Source organism: Spea bombifrons, chromosome 7 (genome assembly GCF_027358695.1).
Source record: "Spea bombifrons isolate aSpeBom1 chromosome 7, aSpeBom1.2.pri, whole genome shotgun sequence".
Classification (NCBI taxonomy): domain Eukaryota; kingdom Metazoa; phylum Chordata; class Amphibia; order Anura; family Pelobatidae; genus Spea; species Spea bombifrons.
Genome location: NC_071093.1, coordinates 37765942 through 37791158, shown reverse-complemented (window position 1 = coordinate 37791158; position 25217 = coordinate 37765942). Strand labels below are relative to the sequence as shown.

General features: G+C 42.0%; 1 protein-coding gene across 2 annotated transcripts; it reads left to right on the top strand.

Moving 5' to 3' along the window:
- Window positions 1–636: 636 nt before the first annotated feature.
- Window positions 637–23911, top strand: EEF2K (eukaryotic elongation factor 2 kinase). 2 transcript variants are annotated; one of them, XM_053471215.1, is made up of 19 exons: window positions 637–781; window positions 4353–4686; window positions 8578–8678; window positions 11288–11348; window positions 11865–11902; window positions 13337–13508; window positions 14854–15003; window positions 15357–15489; window positions 16018–16145; window positions 17022–17223; window positions 17924–17991; window positions 18495–18566; window positions 18701–18760; window positions 19614–19670; window positions 20843–20977; window positions 21263–21451; window positions 21689–21813; window positions 22816–22994; window positions 23744–23911. In XM_053471215.1, the coding sequence occupies exons 2-19, from the start codon at window positions 4441–4443 to the stop codon at window positions 23851–23853; spliced, it is 2226 nt and encodes a 741-aa protein (XP_053327190.1). In that variant the 5' UTR covers window positions 637–781; window positions 4353–4440; the 3' UTR covers window positions 23854–23911. The 2 variants fall into 2 exon arrangements, with proteins under 2 accessions (XP_053327190.1, XP_053327191.1); XM_053471216.1 differs by lacking the exon at window positions 19614–19670.
- The last annotated feature ends 1306 nt before the right edge of the window (window positions 23912–25217 follow it).

Sequence of the window (25217 nt, the reverse complement as noted above, 5' to 3'; positions counted from 1 at the left end):
CATGCCTATACAAATAGAGTTTAATTTGAACCCCCGAGAGGTCCTCGATCAACGTTTTCTAATGTGCTCATTCCAACAGCTTTGATTTCCCGTTCTTTTGCAGCAATGGCATGATTTAAAGAGATTATACAATAAACCAGCGATTGGGTGACTGCCCAAAATCTCATAATAATAACCCAAAACTAATCCTTCCGCCAGCCAGCCACGTGCGAGGAGCTAGGGGAGATGTTTGGCATAGAACGCTGGGCTTGCAGAGTGGGCGGCGGCTTAGAACGCTGGGCTTGCAGAGTGGGCGGTGGCTTAGAACGCTGGGCTCGTAGAGTGGGCGGTGGCTTAGAACGAGGGGCTTGCAGAGTGGGCGGTGGCTAAGAACGCTGGGCTTGCAGAGTGGGCGGTGGCATAGAACGCGGGGCTCGTAGAGTGGGCGGTGGCTTAGAACGCTGGGTTTGCAGAGTAGACGGTGGCTTAGAACGCTGGGCTTGCAGAATGGGCGGTGGCTTAGAACGCTGGGCTTGTAGAGTGGGCGGTGGCATGGAACGTTGCCCTGGATGGGTGGGCGTGTGGGTGGGACTGTCAGGCAGGAGGAGTTGGGTCTCAAGCAGCGACTATTCCTTGCACACTAGACAGTGTGCGATCACTGGCCAAGGAGACCCCGAGTTCCTGTGACAGCCCTTTGCTGGCCTTGTGCTCGTCCATTGTGTCTGCGGGGAATCAGGATCTCCAGACCAAGATCCCCGCATTCCAAGATCTGCAAGACTGCCGGGTGTGCCATCTGTGCAGGGTAAGCAAGCCATGCCCCTTGGTATATTGCAAGATCCAGAGTTCCTACTGGCCGTCTAGATCCACCATGATGAAGTCAGATGTCTAAAGACTCACAGATCGAACAGTTTAACCCTATAGCTGCCAGAGGGTTCATCATCATCTTATTGATGTTGCAGCCTTTCTGTAGTTTACCACCTTATCATCAGGCACCTATTAACCACTTACAGTGGGGATCATTTTTAAAACCTCCCTAATGCAGCAGCACTGCGGTGCAGTGTTGTTCTAGGTGGAGTTGAATGGGTTAAACATATCATGGCACATGTTATGATTGGCCAGAGCATGTTGTGTGCATCAGATTCCATGCATCGAGAATAAGAGTTTTTTTGTTTTGAAGGCCTGGCTCCGGGCAGGGATCGCAGCTGGTGTGTGCAGCCCTGTACGTGCAGCCCGGTATGTGCATTAATGCCTTTTAGGGAAATGACTCAATGTCATGTATTTAACCCTATGTGTGTGTTATGGATCGAAAATATGATTAAGGGGCTCGATTGTTGGTATTGTAGGCGAGTCAACGGTGGGACGAGGAAAAATGTATGGATTGAGCATCGCCTGGCACCAGATGTTCTGTCTGCGCTGCCTGATTCACCAAATAATACCCAAGCAAATAGTTTCATGTTACATCAGGATTGGGCAAAAACATTACATTAGGGTATTAATTGCAGGGGTCAGAACACAAGGTGATCAAAAGGCTGTTAAATATAATTTTTTTCTCGCCATATGGTTTATGTAGGTATTTAGAATGCAGTCTGTGTATTTCCTCCCCGAGGATGCCGTAATTCTATGTAACGTAGTGGTTGGCCAGGATTATAACCTCTAATATCTCTCGGCGTACCTGAAATTCCAGTCTGTTCATCTTTCCTGTGCAGTCTGTCACTGAAAGGGTTCGATTGTTCTTGGTATTAATTGATTTATATAGCGCTGTCGTACTCTTCAGCGATGTATAGTGGGTGAACAGGACATAACAAGCAGTGCATCACACTTTTTACTTTACTGAGAAGGTAGATAAATGGAACAGCCTCACAGCAGAGGTGGTAGGGTTAATACAGTGAGGGAATGTAATCGTGCACGGTATAGTAATGACTGATTGAGGTCTGAGTCTTTACAGCAGGGAAAACAGGTAGACTATACGGGCCGAATGGGTCTTATCTGTTGTAGCGCGTTTCACAGTCTGCTGGACAAAGAGATGCTGCAGAGACTTTATTAAAAGCAGGCAGATCTTTCAGATAATGCGTTGTATCAGTGGATATACATACACCCTGTTTTTCACCTTCGAGTGGACCGATTGACAGCATTATTGTGGCCCCCGGCCAGTCAGCGGGGAGAGACATTGCCGTGAGAATGCTTGTGTTGCAGCCCATTTTGTTGGTGGGGTGAAATAAATTTCCCTTTGCGGTAGAGTATCTCTCCGCCTGGATAACTGTACGCTGGGTCAGAGGAGCAGCTTTTTAGTGCCCCGCCAGCGATGAACGTATATGACTGTACCTTTATATACATTTCTATAAATCCTGCCGGTTCTGGCTGCTTGGAGTTCTCTGGCAGGAAAGAATTCCCCATTGAAATCACTGGGAGCACCTTCTGTCCGTGTGCGCTGGGGGTCAAAGCCCCTGGGACTCATGCATGATCCAGCGGTGGGGCACACTGGTGGTGAGTGTGCTCGATGGGACGCATCTCCTGTAACACAAGGACTGGGGGGGGCGTCTATGTCACCGAAATTCCATCACGAGGAAGCGAGGCTGAGACCTGAAAAATGAGGCAACCTGCACACCTATGACACGTTGCCCATGACATGTTACCCATGATGTTATCTCCCCAGCCTCACAAAGGCAGCCACAACTAATCAGCTGCCACCAAAAGGGAAGAGTAACTCAACAGGGGAGGAATAACCCCAAGGGAAGGTCTACCTATGGGGAACAGGAAGTCAGGATGGCTGCTCCCGTGGGAAATGCATAGGCCTATGTTACGTTATGTAGGGTTATTTCATGTACCGGACTGTGTATAATAACACTGTGCAGTGTTGTGCGGAGGAGGATGTGTTAGCCTTTCGCTGATACCAGGTTCTCGGCCATTTTTCTTTCCCCTTCTCCTCCTCGAGAGGGATTTTCCGCTTGCTTTTCTTGACTAATTGCTGGGCTCACAAAGGCTTCCTGAGAGCTCGTTTGGCCTGAAGCTGAAGCCATTGTGCTGCTCCTTGGTTATTTCTTTTTTTAAGGGTATTTTGTACCTTTAAACAGCTTGTGAACTTTAACCTTTCCCCTTACAGCCCTGAATATATATATATGTGCTCTAGGTCAATAAGCTCATACGCTGCCTCTTATAGTCAATCACATTAGGGTTCTGTTACATTTTATTTGATAAGAGCGCCTGCAGATTCAGTAGCGATGAACAACAATATAGTTGACAGTATATGAAAAAGGTCCGTCATCTGTATGGCTCTCCTTCAAGTGTCATCTCCATTATCTTTAAAGTGCTGATTACTGGAGCCTAGAACTACTGGTTAAACCAGGGGTCCTCAAACTGCGGCCCTCCAGCTGCTGCAGGACTACATCTCCCATAATGCTCCTTCAGCTAAGGGGCTGGCTGAGGAGTATGGGAGATGTAGTCCTGCAGCAGCTGGAGGGCCACAGTTTGAGGACCCCTGGGTTAAACCATGATTTTGGTATGAAGGGTCGGCGACACAAACGCTCTACCTGGCAGACCTTTATTTTATATGATACGGGATCACGTGCACCGGGTTCTGGGTGTAGAGACATTAACGTCCCAGGTCTTCGCAAGCTAAATCTTTCCAGCCGTCCCCTAATATGATAACAGGTGGCTGTTTTATTAACACGGATGTATTCGCCAGGTAATCGCTGGCACACCTGTGCCGGTACAAGCAGACATTGAAAACCTGGGAGACGGGGACAGGAATGGTGTCGAGACATTTCTTCTTTCAGGGCGATTTAAACAGTTTGCATCAGTCTAGAGATGGTGCGAGACACCTCTTTAATAATAATAATAATAATAAACTCTCAGGGACAACTTGAAAACCAACACTGGAAAATACTATATATAATCTATAATAAAAAAAAAATATCGTATAAAAAATCTATATACAAATACTATATAAAAAATATAATCTATATTATAATACTATATAAAAACATAGTATATCTAATACTATAAAAATATATAGTATATATAATCTAGATACTAATACTGTATAAAAAATAATATATATATAATCGTTATACTAATACTATATACAAAATAATATATATAATCTTTATACTAATACTAAATAAAAATATGGGATAGGTAATCTATTTACTAATATATAAAAATATGGGATATATAAAATCTATTTACTAATATATTCTACAAAGTATATTATATACAGTATGATGTATACTATACTATATACAAAATGTAGTATATATAATCTATATTATAAAAATATATATATATAATCTGTATACTAATATGATATAAAATACTATAAAAATCTGTAATATAATAACGTTGATGGATTTTTTTCCTTTGCGTTGGTTTTGCAGACCCTTCACTGAATGCTTATACACAGCAACACTCTGGATATTCCAGTCATCCGATATATTCTTCTCATTGCCCGGAGCTCACGCGAACATGGCCGACGAAGATCTCATCTTCCGAATGGAAGGTCTTGACAACAACCGTTTACAAAACGAACGGCGCTCTGATTACAACAAGGCTGACAGCGACGATGAGGACAACTTCTTCATCTGCCCCATAACAGACGACCTGGCGTCACATCACGCCGCGAACAAAAAGAACGCGGACTTCTTCAGCAAGCTGGCCAAGGAAAGCGAGTACGGGAGCAGCTCCTCTCCCAGGAACTCCTTCAGCTTTAAGGTGTGTATCGGAATATGCTCGGGTTTATGAATGCTGCCTTCGGGGTGTCCTCGTGTGGTGGTTACTGGATCGAATATGGTTTGGTTCTTTGGTGCATTTTATAAATTGCCCCGCTTGCTGTCGCTATTGAATTGTGTAGTCTCCTGAGCGGAGTAGTAGATACATGGAATGGAGTCATTTTCTTACACATGCATGTGATAAAGGGGTTAGATTTTCATTTTCACGCTAGTGTAAAAACTTTGTAATATTATCAACAAAACCAGCTCTATGTGAAATATCGGAAGCGCAGAAGGAATGTTCGTGTATTTTAACTGTAAATACATAAATAATGTTACATTTTAGAATAAATTTCAACATTAAGAATGAGATATTATCTGTGTATTTGATTCAAGAGCAGAGTTACCCATTAAACTTGTGCAAATGGACCAAAAACCATTAAAATATTGAGTAAGTGTTTGAGTGAGTGAGAGTGTGAGAGATTGAGTAAGAGTGTTAGAGTGAATGAGAGTGTGAGAGAGATTGAGTAAGAGTGTTTAGTGTGAGAGAGAGTGTGGGCAATGAAATGCAAACAAAAATTCTGAGATCTCTGCTTGGTTTGTATTGGGGTCCCACCTAGCTTTTGGACATTCGTACGAATTAACCTAATTGGGAAGTTTATTACGTGTGTGTTGCAAAGAGTTAACCAGCCTGGCTAATGGATAGTATAGTTATCATTTCGAAATGTATTCTTTTCTTTCCACATCTAACACAATACTCTTCTATTATACATATATATATATATATATATATATATATATATATATATATATATATAATCAGCTCATTAACCTGAAGATAAGAACTATTACTGTAAAATCACAAAACAATGTATTGCGCTCCCCCACAAGAGAAACACTTTTTATATACGACATTCGGAATCCCAGTGAGAATGAAAGGGTTAATAATCCCAGTGAGAATAATCTCAGTGGGAATTAAAGGGTTAATAATGTATTAAAGACCTTTCCAAAGGAGAAGGATTTGTTGCCAAACATTGCCGGTCAGAACTAGTTTGAAGCAGCGCCTGCTTCGGTCTTCCTATAGAGGTCGAAGGTTATATGGTCTGTTCTCACACATGTCTTCACATCAAAACACATGCCCTTAACCCTTTATGTGCTAGTGAAGCAGACAACACATTGCGATGTAAACAAATGGTAATAAAAAAAAAACCCCATAATAATAATAAAAAAAAAAAACCTATGGAAGCAATCAGATGGCTGGTATTTTTATTTCCAAAATAGGTGGAGGGGGAAATCCACCAAGAAATAAAGAATGACCAAAAATATATTTATATATTTTTAATCTGACTTCTATAGTAATAATTGGTACAAATAACAATAATAATAATAATACTTGTTTTGTATGTAGAGGTTTAATGCCTAGGGGGCAGGAGATTGCGGTGCTGAGTATGGAGCAGTTGTCATGGAAACCAAATTCTTTTTCCTTTATCTATTTTTTTTTATTTAGTGTTGTTTCTGATTGAGAACAAATTGGGCTTCCATGCATGGAGGCTGAGAAAAAAACGAGACTGTCCCTTTAAACCATACGTCGCCATCCATTGCTTTGTTCCCAGCTCTCCTTATAAACGACGATCTAATTTTTAAACGTGCGTGAAGATATTGGGTAGTTTGGAGCAAAGCAATTGCATTTTGTTTTGTTTATAATGTTTCAGTTGCCCGCCGTCTTACTGTGCGGTTTGTCTTGTTTTTCTGCTTCCTGTATGATTAAAACTGCGGCCATTTACATGAGATATTTCCGAATAGATCTCAGATCTATATTTTTTACAGTAGGGGAGTCAGATAACATTTTTATTTATTTACTTAAAGAGTTAAATCATACACCGGTAAAGAGAACAACATTTAAATATTTATTGATCTGTAAAGCAAATATAAAAATATAAGGACTGTTTTGTGAATTCATACTGGGGCGCTGCCAAGAGCAAACAAGATAATAAACCATGTTAACCCTCTGCGTACCATGGTGCAGTGCCTTGCTCAAGAATGATGGGCATGCAAAGGGTTAAAGTAACTAAACTTTACCTTTAATGCGGTAACCTATGACAACACTGTTATTAAGCGTTTAATTTATGCTTCAAGAGCCATGAGATACTGGGGGTCACGCCGCAATACCTGGGAACAGACCAGGTCTGAACCCCGGGGGGGCTCTCTGGATGTTAATGGGTCAGCTCAGCATCGCAGAGGCGGGACTAGTTGCACACAGAGGTGGGGCTAGCTCACAATAGACCTGACAGGGGGTGGTGAGTGGGCAGGACCTGGGTAGGGAGTAGGCGGGGCCTCATTCATCTTCTGCCTACATATCAAATGCCACCCCAGAGACCCACTTATTCTGCTGCTAGAAAGATCCCATAAAATTCTGTATTTTGATGCAAAGTTCTGAACGTGGTCCTCTTTTCATACCAAGCAATGGTATGATCCATTATTGGGGACATTAATAACCCCATTGGTTTCTAGGAAGATTGTTCCATGTTCAGAACGTTGCCCTGTAGTAGCCAGTAGTCTCGTCAATAACCTCTAAGTCTTGTTATGACTGCTTGAATGTGCTTTCGAAGCGCGCTTTGCTTGCGTTATACTCTGCTTTCCGTGACCGTCTCCATTAATGTTTCTCGTGCATTTCCTAGAATGACAAACGTCAGTTTTCTAAGCATGGCTGCTTGACTGATCGAGGTCGGGTACGTGTGATTACTCATTTGGATCTTTCCCCTTTTTTGTTTCCGACTAGCATTTTCAGGCAGTATATTTAAGGTACCCAGTTCTCTGCAATAAATCCAGGACACGGTTCCAGACACATCATCCTTAAATCATTGCGAAACAAATCTGCTTTCCAAAAAACAACACTTCATTTCCATGCACCGTTCAGGTTTAAGTAACGCCGGGGGGGGGGGGGGATCTTTCAGTTAACCCTTTTATGGCTAATTGCATTTTATTCATATACGGTACTTTACTGTACATATTTTAGAGGCCCAGACTTGTAGAAATAAAGGGCATTTTCTGTCCACATATTTGGTATTTTGTGGCAAAGTTGTATAACATGAAAAACATTCTTTAACCCCTTAATGACTACATGTACGGGCTCAAAATGCATTGTTTTCAATGGGTTTTGGGACCGCCCATTGTCCTTAAGGGGTTAAGATAAAGGACAAAGAGAACGGGACCCTTAAGTATATTAGTTTTTTTCATTCTCCTTCTTTATATATTCCCGAATATTTATCTCATTCTTCCCTCTTACATCATCTTGTATGTTACGTGTGAAATTCCATCATGTGCTGCATTCCACAGCTTCCTGAAACCTTTGACAATCCTAACGCTACTTTTTAATACGCTTTGGTTGTTGTTGCTATGCCAACAAAACTCTGTTGTATAACTGGTTATGGGATACTTAATGAACTTTCTCTTTAAGTCTCTTTATCCCGGCTGTTTTAGGATATTGTGCTGATCGATCTGTCTAATCACCTTGTTCTTACCATTTACACTGCCCCTTATTAAAATAGTATATTATTATATAATTATAATATTATATAATATTCATATACTGGGCTGGAAATTCATCCCTGTCCACTCACCAGTAATTTTCCATAATTTTCATAATTCTGCTTGCTGGTCCACCACGTTGATATTTTTCCCAGCCCTTAATAAATTTTATTTGAATTTTTTTATTTTTTTTGATGGTTGATATAGGTTTTATTCCAAAAAAAATCTCTGTACCTCCATAATACTCCACGTGTCCATAATCAATGGAATCTTCAATTTCTCACAAATTCTAATAAATCCAGATTTATTTTTTTTTTGGATTAGATTAAATTAATCTAGTAACTTTCCATCGTTGTGTCCTCCGCAGGAAGCCTGGAAACATGCGATACAGAAAGCCAAGCAGATGCCTGACCCCTGGGCTGAGTTCCACCTGGAAGACATAGAGACCGAGCATGCCGTCCGACACAGGTCTGTAGCCCCGAGATATCAGATATACTTAAAAATTCATCCAGAAACCCCAGGACGGGCACTCAATAAACTCCTAAATACTCACGCTCCTTGATGGAACTTAAAGCTGCTGTTCCACTTAGACTAAAAATGAATTGCACTCTTTAATAAGCCTTAGGAGGAAAAGTGTTTTAAAGATTGTTATTATTATAGAGGTCTTCGCTTGATGTTTTTTGGCATGTTGTGTATGTGGCTGGATGATGTAGAGAGCCAAAGGCAAAGTATTACTAATAAAAGGTGTTCATCTGTAAAAAAGATCCCCCCCCCACGTAAAAACACGGCCGATCCTTTCTGAAGGACGTCCTGTCTTCTCATGCGGTTCTTCGAGGTCTTTGCATCTTCAGGATTGAATTATAATAAGTGAAGAAGCCCATTCTGTTTACTGCAGTTCAAGTGACACTCGACGTACTGTATTTAAAGGCCAGCAATCTAAAAGGCAGTCTGGCTCGCAGACTTAGGATCTTGGGACGGTGCCTGGTATGTCCCCAAATAAATCTGGAGAGGTTCTCAGTTACACGCACACGGCCAAGAGTACAGTATATACGCAGAACATAGCTGGCTACAAACAGAGCGACAGCGATCCAGATAGAGAGGAAGAACATTAAGCGGTAGGATCTTCGAGAACTTGTTAGTACTGGGGGAGAAGATGCGAGTGAAGTTAAAGGAACACATATATGATTATGTTTAAAGAAACATTGGGATCCTTGCCAACCTCATTGTGTCCTACATAATAATCCTTCTGTTCTACAAACTGTAAACTTTGGGTCCCACCTCAACCCAACGCTGATCCACGGGCTTCCAAACTCAGACCCAAAATATCGTTTAATTCACTGCTGAGAGATGCCACTTTCCCAGACCTTATATTTAGAGTTTAGTATGCTCATTTATATAGTGGTGCATATATATATATATATATATATATATATATATATATATATATATATATATATATATATATAGCAGTGGTAACCTTTAGCAGGGTCAGGTCAGGTTGACGGCCCCATTCCACCGGATTTAGAAATAGCAGGACTTTTGAGGAGGTCGCGCTCCCTTTTTTTGGCTGATGGGACCGGATAGCTTGCACTCTTCGGTTTGCATGGGTCATCACATGTGTTTTTGCCGAAGACGTCACTCGCAGGAGGAGTAGGAATGGCTCTTCATTCTATTACACAGATATCCTTTTATAATGCATCAAGTGCAATGCAAGCAGCGGGGGGTGGGGGGGGTCGTGGAGAGAGAACAGTTACAGAGAGGGGATCTTTGAATATATATATATATATATATACTGTGTATACATACACACACACACATGTGTGTTGGAATGGATTCACTGCGATTCATTCCCCGCGTCATTCTCTGACGCTGTCGTTAAAAATAGTCCCGGGGTTTGTTTAGATACAAGTGAACTTCCAGGGTAAAAATCACGGGGTCGTTCTTACAGAGATCAGAATAGAGCGCCGTGTGGGATGTCGTTCATCCATCTCCGGGCTGCCACATTGTAGCCCAAAATGTTTCCCAGAGCGGGGACAGAATGTCTTGGTCGGAATCAATCCTTTTCCATAAAACATTAAGAAAATAAATCATGAAGGACGTATAGCTTCCTGTTAGTAAGTCAGAACTTTTTAAAGATTTCTCCAAAGTTTGAGATGGGGCCTGATGGGGATATGTATGTATATGTATATACAGTGTGTGTATATATATATATATGTATACATATATATATATATATATATATATATATATATATATATATAAATATATATATATATATATATATAAATATATATATATATATATATATATATATATATATATATATATAATTTCAATGGAATAAAGTTTATACAACTGCAGAGGATACAGGTATTAGAACATGTCATTTTCCCAGATATTTCAAAAAGCATTACTTTGTTATTATCATTTATTGTTTTATAAAGCGCCATCATATTCCACGGCCCTGTACAAAAGGTAAACAGGACATAACAAGTAGTATATAATCCAAAAATTCGACTTGGAAACAAGGGGTAAGGAGGGCCCTTACATCACTTATGTTATATGTGACGGCAGGTAAAAACCATCTAGTATGCCTGTTTTTTGTCTGTTGTTCCTTCTTCCTGTAAAGACTCGGACCTTAATCAGTCCTCGGTGATGCGCGAGCCCTGTACCAGTCCTGTGTGTTTTTAAATTCCCTTAATGTATTATCATCTACCACTTCTGCTGGGAGGCTGTTCCACTAACCTACCACACTCTCAGTAAAGTAAAACTTTCTTACATGACGTCTGAGCCTCTGAACATCCAAGCGCACTGCTGATGGTAACTCTTAATAGATAGGTCTAGGGGTAAGGGGATTATTCACAAAACTGTGAGTTCCAGTGAGTTTAACCATTTCATCTTACTGATCTGACAATTTAAACAGCAAAAACATCTCCAAAGAGCTTCCCCCGCTAAAAAAAAGATGGCCCTGCAAAATGGCTAACACTACCAAACGCATGATGTCATACTTTTTGTATTTTAGTGCTTTTATGTAAACCACAGTGTGTATAAGAATAATATCCATTTTTATTTTTTAGGTACAATGCTGTGTCTGGTCAGTGGGTGCAAGACGAAGTACTGATTAAAATGGCTTCTCAAGTAAGTGGCCCCTTCTTGCCCCATATTATATCTTCTTTTACTTCTCATTTTGCCGTTTGGCTATGAGTGAATAACGGATTATAATTATACCGTCTACCCCCAATCTTCCTCAATAAACCCCTCTGACGTTTTACTTACTGCTACAAATTCCTAATTTACTATAAAATTTATGTTTGACCTATAATTAGGCTGGGGTGGGAATATTATTATTATTATTACCCTATTATTGGGAGTTTTTGGTATACCGGGCGTACATGAAGACCTGTGTCTCAGGATGGGGAGTGGGACATGGCCGAGCTGGTTTTGTGCCGGGCCACTTGGCCACCCTTCATTTAAATTAGAATTAAATGTCCGTTAGCGACCGAATTGGTACTGGTGCCCTCTCTAGTACCCACAACTCTCTAGTACCCACAACTCAAGAAAACTTTTGGTTTGCTGTGTCTGGATATGAATTTTTTTTTCATATATGATTATTTTTTTTGTTATTTTAACTGTATTTTATTTGTTTTGTAACAGCCCTTCGGACGCGGTGCTATGAGAGAATGCTACAGGACGTAAGTATACCCCAGTGACGCTCTTGGCTTTTTGACATGCTGGTATGAATTCACCTCTGACTGAACATGTGGATAAATGGGTAATTCTAGATTTTAAGCTCGTTTGAGCAGATCTTTGTTAGTGCTCGGGGAGCGGCATGTTGGCCAACAGAATGAAAGTCCTAGCGAGGGTCCATGGAGATCTAGATCTGACCATAGAGAAGGATCTAGATCTGGCTTGTTGTACTCCTCTCCACTGGTCAGGTGTTGGCTTGGAACCTGTTCTGGTTTTCCCGGGTATATGCCTGAGATGGTTCTTTGTACAGGCCTTTTCTAGATATAATTATTAATGGCAGATTTTGGCACGAGTTGATGGGAACTCGGGAAGCTAACATTGCAGGTCCGTTACCAGCTGTCTTGGTTTCAGGATCTCCCCATGTGAGTACAGGCTGCGGTCTCTTCACAAATACTCTGATCAGCCTCTTTATCCATTACCCATCTTTGCTCAAACTATTCCTCTCATCTCCCAATGAAGCCGTGTGTGACGGCTGATACGATTCCAGACTCATTAGAGCGTTTAGATTAAATTCTTACAGACAAAGGATAATGCAATGAGTAGACGTTCCAAACGCTGTCAGTATAGGGATGCTTATATGATAAACGTTTATTAACTGGGCTGGCGAGATAAGAATAGAACACCGTGTCCAACCAACCATTATGGATCCCCCCTTAAAACAGAATGTAGACTGAGAGGAGGAATAATTGTATCATTCAGTTTATCATGCTGTCGCTGTCTGGCCAGAGCAGGGTTTGCAGACCGGGAAGGTCGGAAGGTTTTGCTCTTTTACTGCAGCTGCTGCCGCTTTGTGATAAGAATCCAGGGACACTGATAAGGCCTTTCCACAGCTTCAGACATTAACCTTTCTATACATTCCATCGCGTGATTCAGCCATGTAATAATGTGTTTTATCAACCGGGGAGGAAATTCAATATATGGGTATTATTTTTAAAGGCAAGCACCATGAAAAAGCAAGTAGCTCATTTTTAACCTAGATCAATAGAGGGGATCTTCACTAGATACCCTCTATAATGTCTGAGCCAAAACGAGCAGTCCTCACGGAAGGAGCAGTCCAGGAACGAAATAAGCTTAGTAATGTTAAAAGCCACAATGGCAACCGGTCTTTTAATCTTACAGGACAGCTGTTGGTTGCGGTATGTAGGAGCCACCAGCTATTTACTATGTTACTTGCTTCTCGGCAGAATTTAAAAAGTCATTTAAAGTTAATTTTGAATGTATAAGGCAGTCATTACTGCTGCTTTAAATCGGTGTCATATAATATGCAGCGCTCTAATGTATGTGGAACGTCAGCTGCCACGAAGTTCTCCTGGGTTTTACATTTTCTAAACCGTAAAAGCGGATGGGCTTACTAAGCGAAATACTATTTACCCTGGCAGGAAAAAACTCTCCAACTTCTCACACAAGCAGCAGTGGAAAATCGCGTATAATTACGTCGCCAAACGGTATTTAGAATCTGTAGACAGAGACGTGTATTTTGAAGATGTTCGACTTCAAATGGAAGCTAAACTGTGGGGAGAGGAATACAACCGACATAAACCACCCAAACAGGTAACCCCCCCGGCTGTTACCCTATCAATCATTACAGAAACCGTTTTATATCTATAACTTGAGTTATACATTGTGCTGCAAAATGTATAGGTAAAAAACAATACCGTATCCGCTGACAAGGGGCTTACTGATCACAGTAAGGGGATTGCTTTACGGCAGCTGTTGTGTAGCGCTTTTCGCCGTAGACCCCCATCAGTCCTCTATAGGCGTAAAGCCATAGCGTGTTTATAAAGACGATTCCAGCTTTAGACAGTAATAAAAGAATTAACTTAGCATATATGACTTAATAATAAAGAAAGATGCAGAATGTACGGTTGCGGTCCTTCTGTGTTAACGTATATGTTAATGATGTCATGTGTCAGCGGCTGTAGATCACGCGTGTGTGAGAACCGACAGCTGAAGCTCTGTGAAAGTACAGCATGTCCACGGCTCAGGCTGTAAACAGCTCCGGGAGGTTTCTCATATGTTTTGGACGTGAGACGTGGCGTACGTGAGAGCGCGTATTGTGTGCGGGCTTATTTACATTCTACAGGCCTCTCCCGCTGAAACGTGAGCCAGCCAGAGAAGGCAATGGCTCCCTCCCCGTGTGACGGCTTCCCACTGCCTGCCGGCTTCCCACTGCCTGACGGCTGCTCCTCGTTCATCTGTTATCTAATCATTCTGCCGTCATCTGCCTTTATTTCAACTGCACAAACATTACTTATTTAACTATATCATCTGCAGCATAAAAAGTGCATTTTAATTTCCGGTGAATGTATAAATAGGATATGTATGAGTGAATTTTTTTCTTTTTTTTTTTTTTACTTTTTTTGGATCAAATGTTTTTCTTTAAAATCCCAATTTAAAAAAATATTTTTTCAATATTAATTTCAATTTTTAGCATTAATAATTTTTTTGTATTAATTCTAATTATTAAAATCGGGAGTTACCGTATATAACCATAGCGCACGGCGAGTAGCTAGGAGTGAGAAACGGGGCAAATGCTTACGGGGGGGATTCTGCAGAATACCCCAATGCATGTGCATGGGACACACACAACAATGTAAAGGGTCCATGCAGCTATTATATGCATTAAAGTACATGTGATGCCTTTCAGCCAAGCATTGACGTGAAAAAGGCCGTCATTGGAACCCAACAGGAATCCCGCAGTAGCTGCGGATTACAGCGCAGTTTAGTAGACATTCCATTGAGGCATGCTTTAGTAAATATGGAAGTGATACATTTAGAGATGTTGTCCTAGATATTTATTTTTGATGAGTAATTTCTTTAGGACTCCTGGTTACTGATGATCTTGGTATATAGTATGGAGAGAGATGAATATTAATGTCTATAATGTTCACCGCAGGTCGACATTGTGCAGATGTGTATCATCGAAATGAAGGACAGACCAGGCAAGCCGCTTTTCCACCTGGAGCATTACATTGAGGGAAAATATATTAAATACAACTCAAATTCTGGCTTTGTCCGAGATGATAACATCCGCCTCACCCCGCAGGTACCTTGTGAATCATTTTCCAACGGTTTAATTTATATGTTATATTTGTGCCGTATTAAAAACGCCCAGTAAACTTAAAAAATTGCTTTGGCAACTTAAAGAGGTACTAGTCATTTTTTGTGTTTTGCCGGCGGCGCATGTTACCGGCACTGCTTGCTTGCAGACAGCGATCCAAGATTGGCAGAGTAGAGATTACTGTCCGGAGTCACTGGCCCTTTAAATGTTTGCTTTAGTAAGCACTGATAAGATTTGGGCAGATACGTATTATAGTAAGTTTTTATCATATGTTTTATGTATTTTATAGCCGGTTTCTAGATCGTTTGGTTGTTTATATATATATATAATTTTCTCAGGCTTTCAGCCACTTCACGTTTGAGCGTTCCGGACACCAGTTGATTGTCGTTGACATTCAGGGAGTCGGGGACTTGTACACCGACCCACAGATCCACACTGAGAGCGGGACGGATTTTGGAGACGGCAACCTAGGTATTACATTTTGTGGCTCAGGTGTCACCCTTTGTACAGCACTACAGGATATGATGGCGCTATATAAAACAATAATAATTTATAGAACAATTAATGCGTTACGTTCTACTCAAGTGGACTTAACAGATCGCTCCATACGTTATAAACCGTTCTATTTGACCTGTGTGCCGCTGTGAGTGGAAGACGTATAAGATGGTTATTTGGGGGGGGGGGTTACTATATTCAATCCACACAGCGGCTATAATAAGATTGTATACTTTGTAGTAAGTTTTGCACTTTTTAATCAGCTTTGTGTGTTGACGCTTAAACAGTTACATATGTCTGGTTATCGTTTCCACAAGTCTGCTTGCCTATAACGACAAAGAAAACGTAGCAAAGAAATACAAAAATATAGATTTTTCTTTTACTTAACATTGGATGTAAAATTAGTTTTTATCCTGGCCGTTTTTAGCTGCTGGCTAGTTAAATGATGTGATATGTATTTATTTGGTCGTTTTCTATTCACGTCTCTTTCTGAAATATGTCTAGGGGTCCGAGGAATGGCCCTGTTTTTTCACTCTCACACCTGCAACCGGATATGTAAAAGCATGAAGCTGGCTCCGTTTGACCTTTCGCCAAGAGAGACTGTCTTTTTGGATAACTGCGCTAAAATGTTGGTTAGTGTTTATTCCAATGCCTAATGACAATTGTGCCTGTACTGGAAATTAGGGGTGTATTCGCTAAACCAGGAGGTGCATTTCATGTCGCTGAATGCATTACACGTTACACTTATGGACCTGTACGGGTCTTGGAAAAAGTGAAGGAAATTATCATTCCGTTTTATTTTCCACCGAAATAGAGGAATTGATTAACCCTTTGCTGTTCCTCTCTTCGAGAATATTCTATCCCGACCCGCTTTTTTCCCCGTTGGAGACTGTAGGGAAATAAGTTGTGCGATTGCTCCGTGGTCTGTCTCCTGGAACACGTCTATATCTGGTACAAGAGATAACCCAAATATTTATAACTTGCATTCTGTTCTATCTGTTCGAGGAGCTTAAGCTATTCCTGGAGCTTTATATTTAACTTATTTCCAAAACGTTGTCCGGCTGTGGGGATGGGAATCATGTGTGCGACGGTCTTTGTCCCTGGCGTAGACAGGACTGTTGTCATATTGTCTTCCGCTGACCTAAGATAACGTACAGGTGGGCCCTATGACGGACTTTGAAACAAAATATGACTATAATTAGAAAATATAATTCTAGGAATGTATATGCGATTGAGTAAAGGTTGCGTTCCATTGGTTGGTTGTGACTACGCTGATTTATGTAGAGATTTGGTGTAAAGTTTCTGTGTTGTTTTTATGTGATTAAGAGAAAAGTATAAAATTATACACATTAAGGAGTTCACGTAATGTTTTGTCTAAGGGGAGCAGCACCTTAAAGCTCCGTTTGTTAGTATCATGAGACGCATGACTTATCTTTAGTCTGTAAGTCAGCGCATGGTTTACGTGCGTTCACCCGCTCGCAGCTGACTGCCTCTGGTGTTTTGCTCAGCAATCTGCCCAGACTGTCCTCCGTGGCATAGAAGAAACATGTGGCAGCGCCAGAGTCAGGACCATGTCTGGCAGCCGCCCCCCCCTGCTTTCCCGGCTTTCCGAGAACTCGGGAGATGAGAACATGAGCGACGTGATGTTCGACTCTCTGCCCAACTCGCCGTCCCCAGCCACTCCTCACGGTCACAGGTTTGATGTGCACGGTAGGTACATGATCATGAGAACATATTGCCGGAGTAGATCAGAAGGTGCTGATGTGTCTAAGGTCTGCGTGTAGCTTTCTCCCCAAGCAATTCCAAGAGACAGGCAGGAGACCTTCTGTTGCTTCCAACGCGGGTCATTTGTGTTTCCATAAAGAATGCTCATTCCAGAAGAAAACTAATTGGCTGTCAAATCCTACACGTTTCTCCCACCGCTCCTTACACAAACCTCTCAGCGTTTTTTAATTAAGGCAAAGAGCTGAAAATGTAACATTTACACATTTTGTGGGTAATATTAAATTATATGACTAGGAATGCAGACAATGACTCCTATAAGTTGTAGCTTGCCAAGTTCTTTCTACGTCAGTGTAGACAGTAGAGTTGTCCTTCATAGTTGCGTCCAACCTTTGAGCATGAGGATCCGTCAAATATATTGGAGATCTCCACACATCTGTGGGCTTCATGCAGTAAATTATCTTTAACTGTACCTTCTAAATGTATTTGTGGTCTTGGAAAACATGCTATGATGCCAAGTGCACCTACAGAGAAGGAGACAGTAACAGTGCACCGCAATATGTACATGTAATAATAATCGAGGGTGCTAGTGCGTGTTATGGGTTGTAGTACATGTGTGTTTTTGCTGTTGTGAGGAAATTAATCATTCCAGAGCGATTCACTTTCGACGTTTTCATTTTCTGGACAGGCTGGCCCTTTTTCAATGAAGTGGATAATTTGGTTCATGAAGACAACTACAACAGCGATAATCACAGAGTACGTATCTTTTCTAGTCTTAATCATGCAGGTTTTCGGGATAAAAATAAAAACAATTTAAAGTATGATTCTCAGTTTAGATGAACTCCGGTCTCCGTCAGAAATCTATTTTGGCTGAAATGCTGCTGACCTCCACTCTCTGTTGGCTGTGTTGAGCTTGCAGGGCTGTATTCACTAAGCCCAGAGTTAGATCCCACACAGGGAGCTGAAATATGAAACAACTTGCATACAGCTCGGCCAATATCGGGGTCAAATACTTTGGACATCAAGTTGAATAAAGTCTTTCCGAATCCTTTCTGAATTCATGGCTGAGCTTGGAACTCCGGTGGTGTCAGCCTCATCTGTTGGACCTGACTAAATTCATCCAAAGCCAACACGTTCTTAACCCTTAAGGCCTAATTAATTAAATCAGTTGCTTGCTTTGGTCAGTTTCACTGACTTTGGTTGAATGGATTTATTGTTTTTACTATGAATTAGTTACTAGAATATTTTACATCCTAAAGGACTCAGAAAATGGAGGTGACAGCGGATGTCCCAGTGAAAAGAGAAGTGAATCGGATGAGATGGAACCTCGGGTAAGTTCTGAATTGCCCGTGTTCTTTAGAGGTTTTTTTGTAAACATTTTGTGATGAGTATAATTACAGTTTTTCATGTGAAGACTTTGCCTCCATTGAGTACTTGTATAAAACGTCTATTTGTTTGCATACAGAATCATTCCAACCACAACCGAAGACGTCTTGAATCAGAATCAGAAGACAGTTTTGGAAAGGTAAATCATTTATTATACTAAAACCAAGCCCTTTTCATCCCTTACGTTCGTTAATTATTAAAATAGCAGCATAAACACAATGTTACACAGTTACACATCTCGCCTTTCCATTTCTCCACCATAACCTTTTCCCCCAAATATATCCTTCTTTCAATCACTAGATACAACACACCGCTATAATCTGTCATCCTCGTCCCTGCTGTCCCCCAAAAAGCTCATTCATCTAACAGTCCTCCTCCTTTTTCATCCCGTGCCGCTACTCCTTCTTCCCCATAGTCATGAAAAAGGAAAACGAAGAACGTATGAGTTTATTTGGAGCCGCACGCGTCAGTCATTCCTCCCTCGTGCTTTCTCTTGTGAGATATGACATCATATTTCAGTGCGATCCGTGTCACAGGCCCCCCTATACATAACTGAGGACCACAGTGAAGCCTTGTGTAGTAGGAGGAGGTGTTTGTGGGGTACACCCTCAATAATGTGGGACCCCCATGGCCTTAATTAAGCCTAGGGAATATGCCATTAATGTATATGAACATGAAGACACTTCTAGATTGCAAGCTTGTGAGCCGAGCGCTCCTAGTCTAATGCGCCGGTTCTTCGTAGTTTGTCTGTTCTAGTTTTTTTATGTTCGGATTGTAAGAAGCGCTGCAGAAATTGTTGGCGCTATATAAATAAAAGATAATAATAATAAAATACATTGTTCATGGCAGCCATCTTGAATATAAATAATGAGCCGTTCTTCTCAATGAATTACTAATAATGACTATGGGACTGTGGGTTTGTAGCGCTGGCGATTTCTTCCTTGACCTGCATCCTCATCTATTCCTTTCCTGATCTTTTTCTTTCCAATTAGAGCAAAGGTGTAAATAAAGCCTATGTGAACCCTAGAAACAGCCCCCGGAGTAAACTGGTGATTCTGCATGACCCCCCACCCTCTGTCAGAGTCTCCCACGATTCTCTGCATCTGTTTCAGTCTGTTTCCGTTTAATCGCACATGTTTGGATGGCTTTATATCCTAACCCGAACATTATTTGACATCACGCAGGTATACTTTAATTGGCTTTAGCGTTAGAATTGAAATGTAGGAGCAAGAGATCATAGTCTAAAACTAGAGGGTCAAAGTCTCAGGTAGTTTTTATATTATGGAGAGGGTGGTAGATAAATGAAACAGCCTCCCAGCAGAAGTGGTAAATGCTAATACAGTGAGGGAACTTATGCATGGGATAGGCATAACCGAAGATGATTATCAAGGATTGATTAAGATCCGAGTCTTACATCAAGAGAAAGGGGCAGACTAGATGAGCATAGACTAGATGAGTTAGCCATGCTTAGTCCCATCAACCAAACGAATGCATGGTGTTTAAAAGAATACCAGCCATCCAACCATGGGGCTCAAAAAGCTGTCAGCTGATTATTAAAGCTCCGGTCCAGCAATTACGATGAACCTTTGAACAAGACAGAGGTGTGTGTTTGACGTGATGGTCTTTCATCTATTATGGAGCCCCTCTAGGGTTTAAAACAGCCCCCGCAGCGGGGATTTAAATACCCCTGCGGTACATAAAGCATGCAGATACCTGGGCCCACTACATGGCTTTATTATACATTTGATGCTTATTGTACATATATGATTTGTATTTGGTCATTAAGAAGATGTTGTCCTGAAAAGTTAGTTTAAGCCGAGTTAAGGTTTTTTATTTCAGTTTAGCCCCCTGAAGGCCAGAAGTGCATTGGACCGCTGTTCTTGCACTCTTATGGTCAAAGGTCACATGTCATGTTAAGCATGGGATTGTGTGCTTTAATCTGATGTGATGACGAAACAGAAATTTAAACGAAACAGTTAATTTATTTCTGTTAGTGTATGCAAATGGTTAATGAGATTTGGAAATGTTCATATTTCGGGTGTTTGGATGAATGGCTGTTGACTGTGTTTTAATGTTAATCTTATCTGTGACTATAGGGGTCAGATAGCCTTTGCGCTGTTGGCAGGCTACAACTCTCATCATCTTGAGGCAGCCAGAGCATGGCTGTGGGATGGGGATGCTGGCAGAAAGTTAGCTGAACTCGTTGAATTTTGCTCTCTAGGTCTCCGTGGAGAAGTGGAACCAGTTCCACGCGGCTCGTGTCCACATTCACCGACCCTCCTGCGTGGCGATGGAGGTACAAAGACTCAATGCTCTTGAACTCGAGAAGAAAATCGGCAAATCCATTCTGGGGAAGGTGATGTCACAGCCATATATTTCACCACTAAATGCTTTAATTGGCCCGTTTACCCCTTAAGATAAAAAAACCCAAAAGATATTGTTCAGGATACGACTCATTAAAGAAAGCCCTCTTCCTTGGGTTTGATTTTTTTTTTGACATCTGTATTTTTTTCACTTTTCTGTAAATCGTATTACTATTTCTGATCACATTTCTGATTTTTACAGATCATTTGTCTGTTATTTTAAAAAGATGTATTAAAGTTGTGAGGTCACAATGAATGCGGTTGCCATTTCCTCGCAGGTTCACTTGGCCATGGTGCGGTACCACGAAGCAGGCCGCTTCTGTGACAAAGACAAAGAGTGGGACCAAGAGTCGGCCATTTTTCACCTGGAACACGCGGCTAACTGCGGGGAACTGGAAGGCATTATTGGCCTGGGACTGATGTACTCACAGCTACCCCACCATATTCTGACCGAAGTCACTGTGCAGGTAACGTGTTGGGTCTTCAGCGCACCCTGGTGGGAGTTTTTAAAGGTACCTGCACTTTAATGACATCATAGCACAACTCCGATGGACACGTAACAGGGACAGTTTAGCTCACTGGGCTCTGGCGATCCGGAGGTTGCGGAACTGGAAGCAGTCTGTGTATAAGAGCGTAATTGGTACCCTATGGGCTGTAGTAGGTAAGATATTAACTGCTGCATATGTATTTATGTTTCTTTTAAGGACACAGACAAGAACAAAATTAAGGGGTTTAACTATTTGTTGATGGCAGCTGAGGCTGGAGATCGCCCTTCAATGATTCACGTCGCTCGAGCTTACGATACTGGAATAAACCTGGGATCAGACAGGTAATTTAATTCCTTCATGCACTAACATTACTACATACCCCCCAACGGTTCCGCTGTTTCTAAATTACAACACCTTTGTTGGGGGGTGAGAGGTAGGGCTGGGGCCGTTAATGGTTGGGGTGCAGCTACCCACACGTCTTACAGCGAAAGCCACGCGGGAGCTGCTGGCGAGGCACAGACCTCCATGCATTTTACAGCTTGGATCGGAGTATCTCCCCAACTGGCCCATGAGCCACGCTGTCCGCAAAAGCAGGACAGGTGGGAGAACTCCTAAAAATCTGGACTGTCCCCATAAGTCTGGGACTGTTGGGAGGTATGTTATTATATGTTGTGTTACTGCTTGGTAGTCGGCATCCCGTTAAAACCGCTGAGTAGTGGAAAGAACTAAAAACAAAGTGCAGAAAGTTTTTTTGTGTGCTAATGATTAATGGAAAGGTCTCGCAGCTGACAGATCCTCCGTAACTGGATCCGATCTTTGGACTTCCTTTGCTCTATCCTGAGTCACAGGTCACTAATGGCCCTGCCAATGACATCATGTGGGAAATCCACTCCCTGAGTGGGCTGCCGTGGCAGGATCCCAAGCCTCTTCCAAGCAGCGCACTCCAAACACACAAATTCTTCTAAATCCTGTAAATTACTTAAAAAAGATGTGCATTGACATATTGTAGCCTCACCCTGGTTAAGCAAAAATGTATACTGAATGGCTGAGTTGCAATTATTCACAAAATAGCCTGTGCTAATGCCTAGCGGCTCTGAGGGCCGTGCTGCCGGGGGCCACAGAAATCATTACAGAGCTGCGCATGCTGACTGGACACGTTTAGTAAATGAAGTCTATCATGGCGGCTTGGTGGGGTTCATTTGCAAGCTAGTCTAGGGCTCCGTGGCATCTTAATCCGACTGCATTACAGAAAGGCTTTCTTTAGGGGTCGCGCAGTATGCTGGCTTAACCTCATGGGAGTTGTAGTGCGGCAGCTAGAGACTTGTTGGCTGCTCTTTCCGCAGGTTACAAGACTGGCAGCAGGCTCTGTTCTGGTACAACTCTGCCCTCAACATGACCGACTACGACGAAGGAGGAGAATACGACGGGACTCAGGACGAGCCCAAGTACTTGCTGCTGGCTCGAGAAGCCGAAATGTTACTCACGGGGGGGTTTAAACTGGAGAAAGACCCACAGAAATCCGGTAAAGATCAATAACAACTTTGTGTTCTTATTTCCATAGCAAGCTGTAGATAACTTAACTACCTAGTTGATAAGAGACAGTAACTCCCATCATCCTCATCACCCTGGAATGATGCTTTACAGCTAAACCATCATCGACACTAATATTTGCTTTATAACTAGCTATTTTTGATAAATACTATATTTGCAGCGTAACGCCCATCACATCTGTTTCTTTTTGGCATGTTTGCACTTCTAGGCATGTTATATACATGTGCTTTGCGCGTACTTGAGAACATGCAAACACATGTTAACGTAACGTGTCGGTGTTTGATCACACGCACTCCCCTTTGTCCTCTGATCACTCGCTAGTGTTTGTCCTGCTGATATTTATCCAAAGACTATTTGTTTGCCCCTCCCTAGTGTGATCTGCCCCTCCCCAGCGTGATCTGCCCCTTGCTGGAGGACCTAAAAACAAATGCAAGCTGGAGGTTGTTTTAATGTCGTAACAGAGAGTCCTAAAAAAGTGCCCGGTCAGCACATTGTCTTCTAGGGACACTCAAGCCTCTTGAAAGCCTCACAAGTCGTCCCGTTTTTAACCAAAGCTGTGGAATAAATCTTTATATAATAAGGCTTTCCTTCACCCTTTGTGATCTGGCACACGCCAGTCTGTTGAGCAGGATAGTGTGCCGGCGGCAGACGGTTGTACATAACGGCTGTATAGAAGGACCCAAGTAAATTAGGATCATTGAACTGTTGTTTTCTTTCTAGGTGATCTTTACACAGAAGCTGCTGAAGCCGCCATGGAAGCCATGAAGGGGAGATTGGCAAACCAGTACTATCAAAAAGCGGAGGAAGCTTGGGCGCTGATGGAAGAATAATCCCTTTGGTTAAAAGGAATAACGATGGCAGCTCAGCTAATGCACCATGCAAAAATAATGCACGACTTCAGTCCGTAACTCCAGGACAGTATGGTCCCTGGGTGATTCTAATGCAGTAATGCAGTAAGTCCAGGCCTCTGGGCTGCAAACAGGACAGGGGTTCTGTGAGTCCTGTCTGGAAACAGAGCCCGACTGAAGGAGAATGCAAATCAAAGCGCTCTCTGTCTGCTTTAATATGCATTCTTCAGAAATTAAAAAAACCCCACGAGGTGCAGCCAACCAGTGGCAGGGGGTCACGGGGGTCTCCACAGACCCCCACCCACAGTGTTCCCAGCGCTGGAGCTGGCTGGTGCCGAGTATGTCACGTGCTCGGCTGAAGACATCTACTGCATGGAAACTAGCAACGAGGGCCAGGGGGCCGATGCATTATGAAAATGTCATACGGCCACGCAGCTACCATATGCATTAAAATCAATTTGATGGCTGGAGTGTCCCTTTAATTATTTTTGGGATTCACACAAATGATGTCCTGTTTGCGGCTCCTGAGACCTGGACACCACTTTCTAACGCTTGTTTACATCGCCACATACACAATCCAGAGCATTCTATGAATATCTGATGCCGTGATACTGTTCTGATCACCCGGATTTGGATTTCCAATAATCTATATATTTTTTTAGAGAGTAAATGTGGCACTGGGCATGGTTATATGTTTGCCCGACCCTGATGTGGCTCATGCCTTTCCAGATTTGCTATTAAAGAGTACATTTTTTACCTTTAATATATTTAACATTCACTCCTGCAGTCAACTGGTTATTCACTAACCGTATAGGAAGACGCTATTAATCCAGGTTCCCCTACACCTTAACGTTTTATGATATTGTAGGGTTGACAAAGTGTTTGGTACTAGCCAGAGCCGGCCTGCACTGGCCATCTTCAGAAATCTTTACGGGCTATAAATGTAGTTCTTTTGACTGCTTTTCTGCGAAAGGGGATTTAACTCCCTCACTGCTATCAACATGATTATGGTGCTTATTCTATAACCTAAACGTTTTAGGACCTTTGATCAGAGAGCTGGTGGGTTTCGATTAGATATGTGGCACATATAGCTTCTTCCCAGGGGTGCCTAGTGACCCTGTTGAGATTATTCTTGATATAGCTGGAGTTAACCCTTTAGGCAGTTTAGTGAATACCAGGCAATTATGTCACCCAGGCCAGCTCGGTGGATTTTGTGGACAAGCCTCAAGGCGGATCTTCTGGAACCAAATGCAATGCTGTAAATAACTTTTCTGCGGTTAGATTTCTTCTGTGCCGCAGCTTTACTCTTATCCGATACAAAGGGCTTCATCTACAAAGCTGTCCAT

Coding starts and splice junctions, on each gene's coding strand:
- EEF2K (XM_053471215.1), top strand. CDS start 4,441: ATGGCCGACGAAGATCTCATCTTCCGAATGGAAGGTCTTGACAACAAC. Junction 15,004..15,356: donor ACATCCGCCTCACCCCGCAG/GTACCTTGTGAA, acceptor TAATTTTCTCAG/GCTTTCAGCCACTTCACGTT. Junction 19,671..20,842: donor ACAGCCCCCGGAGTAAACTG/GTGATTCTGCAT, acceptor TTTGCTCTCTAG/GTCTCCGTGGAGAAGTGGAA.